The sequence below is a fragment of the Talpa occidentalis genome, unplaced genomic scaffold (genome assembly GCF_014898055.3).
Source record: "Talpa occidentalis isolate TD23 unplaced genomic scaffold, MPIMG_talOcc4v2.1, whole genome shotgun sequence".
Lineage (NCBI taxonomy): Eukaryota > Metazoa > Chordata > Mammalia > Eulipotyphla > Talpidae > Talpa > Talpa occidentalis.
The window spans coordinates 130,231,563-130,245,696 of record NW_026555331.1 but is presented as its reverse complement, the minus strand read 5'-3'; the positions used below and the strand labels follow the sequence as shown (position 1 = coordinate 130,245,696).

The following is a 14,134-nucleotide window of genomic DNA, read 5'->3' as shown; positions in this document are numbered from 1 at the left end:
AAGATATATTTGAATCCTAACTTCTAGTACCTCAGAATGTGACCTTTGTGAAAAAAGTCTTTACCTAAATGATCAAGCTAAAATGAGTTCATTAGAAGGAGCCTAAGCCAGTATCACTGTTGTCCTTCAAAAAAAAAGGAAATTTGGACACAAAGAGAGGTACACAGGGAGAATGCCATGTAAAAAATGAAGGCAGAGGTCAGGGTAAGACCTCTTCAAGTCAAAGAGAAGCCAAGAATGCCAATAATCCACTAGAAGCTAGGGGACAGGCATGCAAAGATTGTCCCTCACTGCCTCAGAAGAAGCTAAACCTCCTGACACTTTGATCTTAGACATCTGGCCTTCAGAATATTGTGACAATAAATTTCTGTGGTTTAAGCTACCCAGTTTTGGAACTTTGTTACAACAGCCCTAGCAAACTAACACGCTGGTGCCAAGCAATAGGGGAATTCATGTTAGAACAAGGCATATGAGCAAAGGTGATGCTCTGAGTATGTAAGACAAGTTTAAGTGTTGGAGATGAAAGCCAATGGCAAAGTAAAGGTTGCAGCTATGTAATTAGGCAGAGAAAGTTGTAGGAGATCATTATAGAGATCATTCTTTATAATCCTAAGAAAGTACATGGTCTAATGCACATAACAGGTAGGCTAAATTCAGAGAGCAAAGGTACTTTCCTAGAACATGGAGGCAAAAATGAAAAAAATATTAATTATAATATTCATGTTGTTGATAGTGTTTACCACTTATTAAAGAGCTATTCTATGTCTGATGTATTTGCTGTTACTTAATGCATGGAAAATGCTTACAGAGTATGATCGTTAATTTTATGTATCAACTTAAAAGATATTTCGGAAAAGATTTACATGTGAACTGATGAGCTTTGGGTAAAGTAGGCTGCTCTCCATAATATAGGTGGTACTCATTCAATCAACTGAAGGTCTAAATAGAAGAAAAAGGCTGACATCCCAAATAAGAGAGAATTCTTCACTATATACTATAGAAAGATAGATCTGATAGAGATATATCTCCTATTGGTTCTGATTATCTGGAGAACCCTGAATAATACACATATGAAATATTCAATGATTGTTATATATTATAATAATGCTGAGCCATGTTGTGTTTAACTCATTGTACTGATGAACATAATATCATCATCAGTGGTTAAGTAAATGCACAAGATCCCTGTTAAGAAGTTACAAAGTGAGGATTCCAACCAGGTCTGCCTGATTTCAAAGTGCATGCTTCTTCTACTATAAATATCTACCTAAGCACTGACAAATGAGGAAAAAGACAAAGTAGAATGTGAGATCATTTTGTAAGAGAGCACAATGAGTAAAATGAGGGACTTGAGAGAAGGTTAAAAGCACAAAGGTCAAAAAAACCTAGTTCAGTGGTTTTCAAACAATGGGTTCCAATATCTAGGGTTCCCCAAAGACAGTTCACAGAGTTCACACACTTTTTATTTGAAATGTCAATATTTGAAGTATGTTTTACTATTTTAAAAATAGTAATAAAAATAACACACATCTTCAAATGTATCACATGACAGTTTTAGCACACTGGATTCATCTAAAATTATCCTGGTGACCACCAGCCTAACTCATTTACTGCCCCTTATGTAGGTGTGCTTCCCCTGACTTCTCTTTGCACATATTTAAACATATTACAATCTGTCACTGATTATTTCCACATTGCCTAAGTGAGCATGTCACTACAGCACATATGGGCCAAGCTCAGTTACAATCCATCAGATCTCTGGCATACTGGCTCACACAAAGTTTCATCCCAGTATAACAGAAAGTCGCACAAGTCCAAGAGGTTGATAATAAACTGCATACAATATTATCATGGTTTTACAGTATTTTACTACGCTTACTTAAACATTACAGTGACAGTGATTATAATATTCACCTTCAAATTAATAATAGCCTTTTCTAAAAGAAATGCTCCTTTAATATAAAGGGTGTTTTAGAAATGAAGAATATTATATACTTATCTGCTCGATGACCCATCACTTTCTTTTTCAGTATCAAAGTTTTCTTCCAAGCCTTCTTCACATTCAAACATATTCTTCTGAATCACTCTGAGATATTGTCAGGCATGAATAGGGTAACAATATTTATACTCTACAGTGTAAATACAGTGGCAAGCTACATTCATAATACCTCCATCCATAGGACAGACTGTATAATTTCAAGGCATGGTAAAGTGCTGAGTTAGGACAACTACTACTTTAATGACAATGTTTGCTATCCCAGACGAACGTCAGACTAAGTTTCAACTGTTTCCTTTAAAATTAGATCACAGAATAATCTTTCTAAAAAATTTCAAGGAAGAAACTAAATTTAAGTTAAAAGTCAATCTTTTGGAGGACAACCAATACAAATAATTCAGCTGAGGGCACAGGAATATATGCCTTCTATGTGTTAAGTTCTCAGAGTCCAGTTTATTCCTGGCTGACAAGTTTCTTTTGACATCAATTATAAGAGGCATAGCAATTTCAGAAACAAAACACTGAAAAACCCAAGACTACAGGACCAAGAAAATAGAGTATAAATGTTACATAATCATTTCAGCCCTCATCTTGGGGCAGGAGACTAAGACCGTCTATTTATAGAAGAGCTATTGTCTTTCATTGTCACTTTTATTTGTATATACTGCAGTTACATGGAAGATTTCTTTTGCAAATTGGAATTGAATGATAAAAGTATTGTTTTAAAAATTTGTGAAAATCTCTGCAATAGTAAAATCTAAGACTTATGTTCAAAGTGTCAAATATCAAGTTGACCAACCATCTGCCTGAGGACTCTGCCTCTTCCTTCAGCCTCAAGAGAGTAAACATAGAGAAACAGATAACACAGTGATGAACAACTAGAGATGGTGATCGGTGATCACAGTGCAGGATATCAAAGCAGAGGAGCGGTAGTGAGAAGACTAGTGAAGTGACTGAACCTGGAACACAATTGAGTGAAGTTGAAAAGGTAAGAAGAGTAGATATAAAATCTCAACAGAAAGACTGACTTAGTAGATTTGAGAAAGTAGAATGTCAGGAAGCTGTATTTGGAAAAATAAAAAAATGAATGGTGATGGCTAGTACCTAGGTGGAACACACAGGAGTGAGAATAACAGTTTGGGTCAAGTTTCATGCAACTGAGCCGTTTCTATGTGACCGTGCTTGGTTACTGTTAAGCTTTTGGCTGACCATGTCTTTCTCTCTTACACTAGACATTTAGAATTTTAAAGGCCTCATTAACCTAAGACAATGCCCTTCTTCCCCTCCCTCAACTCCCCTCATCATCCTTCCACACCTCAAGTCAAGTGGCTTGCCACATGGACCTACGCAAAGGAGCAACGAGAGGGCGGGAGTTTGGCAATTCCAGGAAGAATTGAGTCTAGTTCTTTAATGGTACTGCTTACAATGCTTGTAACAAAAATAATATATTTTAGAGACAGTAAAATTAAGAAAACCTATATGTGAAATTATTTAATTCACCAATTCCATTCTAGGTTTTTGGGTACTATTATGTACTGGTTAAAAGTAGAGTTCTGACTTTAGACCAATCTAAGTTCATATACTGATTTCAAAGGAATTAACTGAGTGATCTGTATAAATCTCATTTCTTTCTAAATTATATGTTTTCTTATCTATAAAACCTATCTAGATTGTTGGAAGATTTCACTGTGAGTATATGTTTCATTCCTGATACATGAAAAGTGCTTAGTAAATGTTAGGAGGTAGTGGGAGGAAAAACTGCAAATTTCAAAGAACTATGTTAGAGGAAATTTCAAATTCAGTGACAAGTTGAACTGTATCTGTTTCTATTGTTAATTTACTGAACTTTTAAAATTCTTTCTTAAGCCCTAAGGTTCAAAAAGGAGTAGCCCACATTATATGATTATGTGGTAGAATCCTCTTCTTTGCCCTCAAATCTGTAGTTTTCCAATATTTTATTAAGCACGAGTTGTGTCATTTAAATCCATTTTCTTAAGATTGACCTAATGGTTCTCAGATTTTAGTAGGCAAATGGAATCACCTGGAATGTTGCGGGGGAGGGTAGAGATTGTGTTACCCTCTTCAAGAGATTCTTTTTCAGAAGGTATGGACTTGAATCTAGAAATATACACATGCACACATATAATACATATATATATATAAACATACATACATATATATGTACACACACACATTTACCTCAATGTTGTTTTAAACCAAGTGGTTGGTATACCACAATTTGAGAACAAGCTTTAGAAATAATGTTAATTAAAAGTGAGAGTGCCTAATTTTCAAAGCATATTTACCTAAAAAAAAATTCTTTATCCTGTTCTTAGCTAGATTTCCTTTTCAACAGAGCAAATTTTGATCATATTTTCACTAAGCATCAGCTTTAGAGGCTCATTGTTTAAAAAAAACAAAAACAAAATATATGTCAACTAACCCCATAACCTGATTCTACTTTTATTCATTTATTTTTTTAAATATTGGCTATGAGATTTCTTTAAAAAAAAAAGATTTATTTATTTATACAAGCACTGGGATACAAACCAGAGGCATGGGAGGGTGAGAGAATTCACCAGAGACAGAGCAGGGAGCAGAACAGGCAGAAGGACCTAAATACACTGCTAAGGGGAGCAGCCAGTGAGACAGGAGAGGTCTGCCGTGCCATGTGGGACTCTCCCTGGCTGGCCGGGAATTGAACAGGCACTGCAGAGGCTGCGGATAGCTTCACAATGCTGCGCTCAACCCGCTGCTCCACCGGGAAGGTCTGACTCTACTTTTACTCTACTGTTCATTACCCCATCAAGTGGGGCCATGAATTACAACTCTTGGAAGACAAGAGTTGTGGTGAAGCAGCAAAAAGAACTGAATCAGCAAAAGTTTTTTTGAGTTAAAAAGACTGCTAAGTTACCAAGCTAACAACTCAATCTAAAGACTTTTTGGGATTGAATCCAATAAATATAACCCAATGTAACAATCTAATGTTCACATTTCATAGGAAGTATTTTTAAAGTTTTTTTATATGAGTTACTTTTACTTTAATGTTTATAATAATAATCTTTCTGGCTAATAAAATTTCATTGCATAGAAACTTAGCTCTGATATTTAGATGGTTATGCCTGAGCTTAATTTCATCAGTTTTATAAACTCAGTACAATGAATAAAATTTTGGCTGTCAATGCACTTAAATATTTTATACTCTGAATTAACTGATCTGTATACTTAATGTCTAACTATATTAATAATGTTGGTCCAAGTTGGCTCCATAATCAAATTAATCAATGAGAGATTCATTTGCTTTGTGCATATTGGTTTGCACTGCATATATATAAAGTACATATTGACTTTTATGGATAGAAGAGAGTCATCCTAATAGCAGCTGTCAGAACCTCAAGGATTCTGCCTACAAAGCTTAATTTTCATATATTGGTATGACTGATATCAGATTAAATTCTTAGGTCTCTTTTTAAAGCGCTTAGTCTTCAAGAGGCATTTGAGGTTGGGGGTGAAGTTAGGCAAAAGGTGGCTGTGTTTTAACAGTCCCAAAGTGTTAGTGTAAAACTAATATAGGATTTTTTCAAGGATAATGAAAATTTTAACACCAAAAAAATGGTATTTTATGATAGCAGATGTCATTTATTTAGCCACTGAAGACTTGAATTCCCAGATTTCCATACCTCCTTGTTTATTATCACAGAAAACAGACGTGTATTTGTCACCTGATATAAGAAAAAAAAAAAAAAACAACAACACTGCTTTCAGGAGTGACATTATAGTGGGTTAGGGGCACTTCAGACTCAGTTGTTGCATTTGGTGGGAAAGGTAATAGGAAAGTTCTAAGTAGAACTTAAATAACAATTCTGTCCCTAGAATACGGCTTCTTCCTCCTGACACACTCTCAGGTGACTGCATCAATAAGGTCAAATAAGTGGGCACTTTAAATCCTTCCCAAGTTGCCACCCTGGACTTTGCTGAACAGTGTGAAGGAAGTATTTATAATTCTGACTATCACCTCAGACATCTTAATATCTCTTACTTAAGAGTAAGCTCTAAATGAGTTCAGCATATTTTCAAATAATCGTATTACCTGGCCTTGAGTCATACACACCATTTTCTTTTTTATTTTAAAGCAAAGCAGAGGCCTCAACCCCCACTCCACGCCTTCTTCTCCAATTCAAACTCCTCTCAGCAAGCTTCACAACCACTCTGTTACCAAAGTCAGCAAATGTAGACATTCTCCTTGATTCTTTTCTTCTCTCACCTCCTACAGCTAATCAATTACCAAGGCCCCTGATTTCACATCCCTAATGTCTTTCCAATCCATCTTTCTCTCAATCATTATTTCAGTTCATTATTTCTTTTGGAAAACTGCAACAGTTTCTGAACTAGTCATGTCAACTCCCCACTGAAATCCATGATTTTTCACTTCCAATAGGATAAATTCTTTGAAGCTCACAACCCCCTTAGCATCAGGCTCTGGCTAAAATGTCAGATCCATCTTCCTCAAATCTCTGTCCATATCTTATGCTGCTAGTCACAGGGCACTTCTCTGAATTCCCAGCAGATGTTCACTCTTGCTGCCAGTTCTACTCACAGTCTACTGGTTCCTAACTTGCGCCCACCCTCTTTGCCTGGAAAAATCTCCTTTAGGACTGCTAATGGATTCCTCCAGTAAGCCTTCCTTGATCAGCATTATAGACTGTTCGTATAAACCCTTGAGATTTTGGATTTCAGGGAACTTCTTTGATGAAGGCAATACCAAATCATTTTTGTCCACCTTGTTATTTTTAGTGACTCACATGGAATACATTTACTCACATGAGTAAATGAATGAGAGCATCCTTCAAGCTGCCCTGTATCATGACCTATAGAGGAAATACTCTCTGACACAGTTCCTTAAAGCAACCTACAGCATTCTCTGATGATATCAGAGTAAAGTCCAGTTTCAGGGCTAAGAATCCTAACAGTAAGAACTTGCCAGAAATATTCAAACCATATCTTTATCCTACAAGCAAGGAAATCAGCAGAGGCTTTTACACAAAGACTAAGGCCTGACTCTAAAGGAACACAAGAAAACCTGGTAGAATAATTGTTCTAAGTATTAAAAGTCTATCCACAGTTCTACCTGCCTTGACCCTTTCATATCAGAATGTTCTTGCATTACAGGATTGTTGAAGGTCATTTTTCTACTATATTTGTGGGTCTATAGGTTCACACACCATGGAGTCATTATCATCAAAGAAATATTTATTATACTGCTAAATGCGGGAGATCTGAAATGGCCTGCATACTATACTAAACAAGTCATAGAAGGCCCAAACTTCTAGGGCTTCACAATTTGAAACAGCCATTAATGTCAAAATATAGGAATAAGCAAATGGAGCTGCAGAGAGAACAGCAAACTTGATGAGCCTTACAACTTGGATACAGCTGTGAAAACTAGATCTTTTAGAGCTCTATGCTAATATATTCATTCTCAGCATCAAGCAGTCGAATTGAATCTTTAGAGGTTTCTTGCTAAAAGAAGCCTAAGCTTTCTTCCAACACAAAGTAAAATAGTAAAGCCATTTTACAGCCTTATATAATATGAATTTCACATTGAAACAACCATATGGCACATTCTTAGGAGCTAGAAAAGAAGCACATGAAATTGTCATATTTGGTGCCATAATAATGCATGTAACACTCTTGTAAATTTAACCTTCAATCAAGATCCCCAAACAACTAAACCCTTATCATAATCTGTTTCCCCTCTTGACCTCATTACATCACATGAGAATTTTCTCCAGTGAAGCAGACCCTACACAGATGTGTCAGAAATCAGTGGAATCAAAATTGACAAAATTGCTGCTGACTCACAGGTGTTTTTAAATATTTAACAAACAACATATAGCTGCATGCTAAATGGTTAACACCCTTCCCTGATGGTTTTGTAATCCCATACTTACACTGTAGCTCTATCACACTGAAACTCCAGGTTCCAATGAAATGACACTAACACTAAAAATACATTTATGGCAGTGCTCATTTAAGGTTTTTAAACAAGTTTCAACATTATACACTGAATAATGTGACACTAAGTACTACTTCTTCCTGCAAAACATAAATGGAAACCATGAGTTGGCTAACAGTTGGCTCTGAGGCTCTGAGGGTATTTTGATTATTGTATCAAACATAAAATATTGATAAAACAGTTAAGAAAAATACATTTACTTCTCTATTTAGCAAGGAATAATAAAGCTATACCATATTATAAGTACATAAGAATATTCCTTGAGGGCCTCCCCTGGTGGTGCAGTAGTTGAGCGCTGGGCTGCTAAACTGCCCGCAGCCTCTGCAGCGCCAGTTCGATCCCCAGCCACCGGCGAAGGTCCCACATGGTGCACAGACCTCTCCTGCCGCGCCTGCTGCTCCCCTAAGCAATGTATTTCATCAAGTCTGCCTATTCTGTTCCCCGCTCTGGCTCTGGTAAATTCACCCTCCCGAGCTTCTTACTATACCCAGTGCTTGTATAAATAAATAAATCTTAAAAAAAAAAAAGGAATATTCCTTGAGAGTCAAGGAAGCAGTAAATTTAACTAGCATATAGAAAACATTGGAATATATTTTAAAAGCAAGGAGGAATTTCAAACCTTGCAAAATTAAAAACCAATGAAATATTTTACATATATACTATGTAAAATACACATAGCTATAATTTTAGTCAGATGATGCAGAGAATTTACCTTTTAAACAGAGTTTAACCAATGAAAATTGACACAAGAATAATACATATCTCAAGGTAAAAACCCAACTATCATTTTTTTTTTAAAAAGCCAGCAAAAGGCAAATGAATAGATAGGGGTTTAGTGTGAGGAGTCATCATTTGTCAGTGTTCAAGTCTTATCTAAAAGACAAACCTAATATATTGATCAGGATAGGGCTATGAGTATGAGTAACTAGCCTCCCTTGGCTACATTTCTATGAACACCCCCAACAGTGTGCAAAAACAGTTATGACTACCATAATTTTAGATTTCCTCGTGCCTTGCAAACATTTAAGCGAAATGTTAAAGTCACTGTAATGGATGTTTTTACAACAGACCACAATGTATGTAACCAAATAAGTGTGGTTCTCTTCATAATAACCATCTTTATGGGTTTTTTTTTTTTTAGGATATATTACTGTAATAAAGCTTCCCTTGCTTCAAGTACTTGTGTTTTTCTTCAGTAGGAAATTCCTTTCGAGTGTGCAATACATTTTGGAATAATGATGTCTACACTTAAGTACCAATTGGCTGTTAACAAAGCAAATTATGCTGAAAAGTCTTTATACTTACAGGGTAGATATGATTTTGAAACATAGTCAAAAGTCATTTAGACGCACATGTGACCAGTCTGGGTAATTTGTTTTTTAATCAAAGCAAGCTATAATGAGAAAATGACTATAAAGTCATGAAGCTACTATATATATATATATATCTGAGAAATAATTTCTGTACTGCTTTTAAAGATAATTCCATAATGAGATCCAAAAATATTATGATCAAAGGTAGAATATTTACAATAAGACTGGTTTTCTATGATGGCTATTTTTAACTGTCACATCCATTCTGAGGTATAAATTCTGGTGTACTTATTCAAAAACATCTCAATGTTTGTGTTTAATAATTATAAAAAGTTGGGGGGCGGGAGGGGAGGGATTGGAGTCAGAATGGGGGGGGTTGCAATTGTATGGGGAATATAAAAATAAAATTTATTTTAAAAAAAGTGAAAAAAAAATAATTATAAAAAGTGTCTTAAATTATCTTATTAGCCTGACTTACAATATACAAGTCTTTGCTGATTTCCCACCTTTTATCTTAACATTACTCTTTGCTCTTACTTGAGACTTATCTCTGAATATATGTGGGACCCCTATATCCAGTCCTATAGCATTGTATACTTGTATTCTGTGTAGCTCATACAATTTTTCAAGTACAGCTATAGACTTTTGGTTAAATACCATGCCCAAATACAAACAGTGTCATCAGACATATGCTTTGATATACATTCTAATAACTGGACAGAATAATGAAAATTTAGGGCATGAGAAGAAACCGAGTAATTGCCATATAGATTATTAAAAAAAGTAAACTTGGAAAATTGCTTAAAAACAAGCATAATCGGGCCTCCCCTGGTGGCGCAGCGGTTGAGTGCTGGGCTGGCCGCAGCCTCTGCAGCGCCAGTTCGATTCCCGGCCTCCGGCGAGGGTCCCACATGGCACGCAGACCTCTCCTGCCGTGCCCACTGCTCCCCTCAGCAGTGTACTTCAGTCCTTCTGCCTGTTCTGTTCCCCACACTGGCTCTGGTGAATTCTCTCACCAGAGATAATATATATCATGTTAAAGTTTTAAAACATCTTCCTAATGCATAAAAGTTTTAAGTTAATGTACTTGTCTTCCATGATATAAAAGTTTATTCTTTGCAGTGAAAAGTCTCTTTTAGATTATGTTTGTAAATATATGTGCATATTTATACATTTTTACATAAGCAATTTGACAGTTCAGATGTCTTTCAAACTCTACACTTGATGTGAAACCCAAGCAAAATTAAGAAAGCATTTAAATTGTCACAATCTAAATTATCTTCTGTTGCTAAGAGCAATTATACTTCTCTTCATTAGAAAATATCTTTAAGTGGCTCCCTGGTAGCACAAGGGGTTAAGACACAACCTATGACACTACAGCAGCCACTGAAACATGAGTTCGATCCCCAGCCAGGGAGAAGACCCACATGGCGCAGCAGACCTCTCCTGACTTGCCCGCTGCTCCCCTCAGCAGTGTATATAAGTCAGTCTGCCTGTTCTGTTCCCCACTCTGTCTTTGGTGAATCTTCTCACCCTCCACACCTCTGGCCTGTATCCCAGTTCTTGTATGCATAAATAAATAAATCTTGAAAAAAAAAAGAAAATATCTTTAAAATTAGCAATACATTTTTTGAACAATACCTAAACTCAAGTAACACTTGACTATTTTTTTTAAAGATTTATTTTTATTTATTTATACAAGCACTGGGTACAGTCACAAGCGCGGGAAGGTGAGAGAATTCACCAGAGCCAGAGCGGGGAGCAGAGCAGGCAGAAGGACCGAAGTACACTGCTGAGGGGAGCAGCGGGCGGCAGGAGAGGTCTGCTCGCCATGTGGGACCCCCCTCCGAGCAGCCTGGGATTGAACCAGCGCTGCAGAGGCTGCAGGCAGCTTCGCAACCCAGCGCTCAACCACTGCGCCACTGGGGAGGCTCGCTAGCACTTGACTATTAACAAAACAAATTATAATGAAAAATCTTCATAATTTTAAGGTAGTTTTGATTTTTTGATATAGTTAAAAGTCATTTAGAAACAAGTCCAAGTGACTTGAAAGAGACAATGAAAGGGATACTTAAAATACAATCCAGACAACTTTACTCCTTTATGAAACTGAAGGGATCATATTCAGAATGTTAGATTCTAAGGTACTTAACAGCATATGACATAAGTATATGAATTTTTTCTGTATATATGATAAAGTCATATAAGTTAATACCTAAACTGAACTTTCATACGATCCTATTTTAAAGACTTTAAAGGTCAAAATTTAAAGGCCAGATCCCACAAACGCAGAGAGGCTAAGGAACTTGCCTTGGGTCACACAGCTACTACGTAGCAGGTCCAGGATTTGAATCAAAACACTCTGGATCTAAAGCCTAACACCCCTGGCCATTAAACATTACTATCTAGCCTACTGCAGAAATTGTGGAAAGTACTTTTTCTCTCAGAATTACAACCCAGAAGGAAGTTTCCAATAAATGGTACTTTAAGTAGCTGCCAGTTCCTATAAATACTAGGAGCTTAAGGTTTTTTTTTTTTTAATACACCTATTCTTAGAGTATCTTATTATGAAATAGGTTGGAGAACAGGAATAAGTATGCTCTTAACAAACAACCTGAAAGCATTATTTTAAACTATACTAAAATTTATAAGGTGATCTGCTTTAAAAAGAAAGTATTGTGATAGATCAGTAATGACCTAATTTAAATAAACAATAAGCCACCTAAAATTAGTACTTAGATTTACTTAGATATATTTGGTACTTAAAGTAGTTATGGAATATTTAGTCTTCTGAAAATTGCATTTGAAATGATTAAGTTCCCCACAGCACTCTGCTAAGATTGACAATTTATGTCAATTCACATTTCCTAAATAGCAGGAAAATAGTTCAACAGATAATTTTTATAGATGGAGTAACAAAAGGTGCTTTAGACATCAACAAAAAGGTGATTCCAAAGAGCAAAGTCTTGCATCCACAGGGAGGAGCTCTCCTACAATAGACAATGGCCTCTCCTTAGCACCTGAGGTCCAGGTTTACTAAACATGAATAAAACACAGATGTGAAACTAAGTACCCCTTTACACACATACAGAATATTTATAATATATTTGGCTTTTCTGATACCTGAGTATGCTGATTCATTGGATAATTATGAGTCAAGTAATATCCCATGAGAGAGCTGCACCTATTCATTCATTCACGTAAGTTTAACAAGAAGTAGATATAGTATCCAAAGAACACTTCAAATATGAAATGCTACATTTAATTACACTTTGCCTAATACTGAATTTAGACTCTAATTTTAAAATCTCATTAGATTTAGTTTGCAAGCTTTTGTCTCATCACTTGCAAAGTAGGATAAAAGCACAATTATTAAATGTCAATTGGATATAACCTCAGTATCTATTCCTATGGTTTCACATTTCCATGATAATTTTGAGGCCCGTCTTTAAATTTTAAACTGGTAGAAATGGATTTCTATTTTAAAAAGAGATGTTTTAAAGGATTTGTTTTCATTTGTAAGAAGGAAGATTAATAGGGGCCTCCCTCGTGGCGCAAGGGGTTAAGACACAACCTATGACGCTAACAGCAGCCACTGCAGCAAGAGTTCGATGCCCGGCCAGGGAGCAACCCACAAGCCGCAGCAGACCTCTCCTGTCTCTCCCGCTGCTCCCCTCAGCAATGTATTTCAGTCAATCTGCTTGTTCTGTTCCCCAATCTGTCTATGGTGAATCCTCTCACCCCCAGCATCTTGGCCTGTATCCCGTTCTTGTATGCATAAATAAATAAATCTTTAAAAAAAAAAAGATTAATAGAAGTTTGAAATGTACTCCTTAGATTTAATCAGCAGCATAACAATAAAAACTTTATTTAAACACAAATTACCCACTTCACCACTCTCCATAAAAAGCTCAACATTCAGTCAACAAATGTTTCCTGAGCACCTACTACATGCAGGTCTGGCACTTGCTCTCTGTGTGCCCAGAAGACATCTGAGGTTCAGTGGCATGAAGGGGAGATGAACAAACAGTATGGAACTGTTTTCATTAACAAGTTTATAACTCATACATTTCTTAGAAAAATCCAAGAAAACTGCACAGCAACAATTTGAGTCTTGAGAGTATGACTTTCAATTACAAGTAGACTTAGTTCTCTATTCAAACAATTGGCTTCCCATTTTTTTTAATCTTCTCTCTCTCTTTCCTACAAAAATTCACCTTCTCTTCCTTAACCATGACTCACAGGGCATCTTTAAAAAGAAAAAAAGAAAGAAAAAACAATAACTATTCCTCTTTTCCCCAAACCTAGCCCATACACAAGCCCTCCTCTTTGCGGGGCACGTGTCCTTCCACAGCTCGGCTGGACACCCTCTCACCTGAAAAAAAGTTTGGAGATGACGCTGGCCTTTTCCAGAGGCGACCTCTGCATGGTCTCTGGGGGCACCCGGGTCCCTGCTGGGGCAGGCTGGGTTCTTGAGCTCCTAAAGCCAAACTCCCTACTCTCCTCGGCGCCTGCCGCTCGCCCCTTTTTCTTTGACCTGCCGTGATGTCATTAGCGCTTAACTACACCCACCCACCCCTATTCCACACACCTCCCCTTTCCTTGTGCTGCTTCCCCGCCTCCACAGCCCAGGTTAAAAGCCGGCGCAGCCTGGTCCGGCCGCAATTTTGTTCTAGCGGCTTTCTCCACCCCCTCGCACCTCCCGACAGCTCCTGTCCTCCCTTTGCAGACTCTCCCAGTTGCCTCCCTCGCGCTCACTCCCCGCAGGTCCGCCTTCCTACCGTCCAGCCTGCCCGGCCCGCAGGTGGG

General features: G+C 37.1%; 1 protein-coding gene across 1 annotated transcript in view; it reads right to left on the bottom strand.

Moving 5' to 3' along the window:
- The window catches only part of CFTR (CF transmembrane conductance regulator), a 152,945-nt gene extending 139,105 nt beyond the window's left edge, over window positions 1–13,840 (bottom strand). The window contains exon 1 of the mRNA XM_054692591.1: window positions 13,701–13,840. Coding sequence (XP_054548566.1) covers window positions 13,701–13,753 — 53 coding nt within the window. The 5' untranslated portion in view covers window positions 13,754–13,840. The remainder of the gene's footprint in view (window positions 1–13,700) is intronic.
- Between the last annotated feature and the right edge of the window lie 294 nt (window positions 13,841–14,134).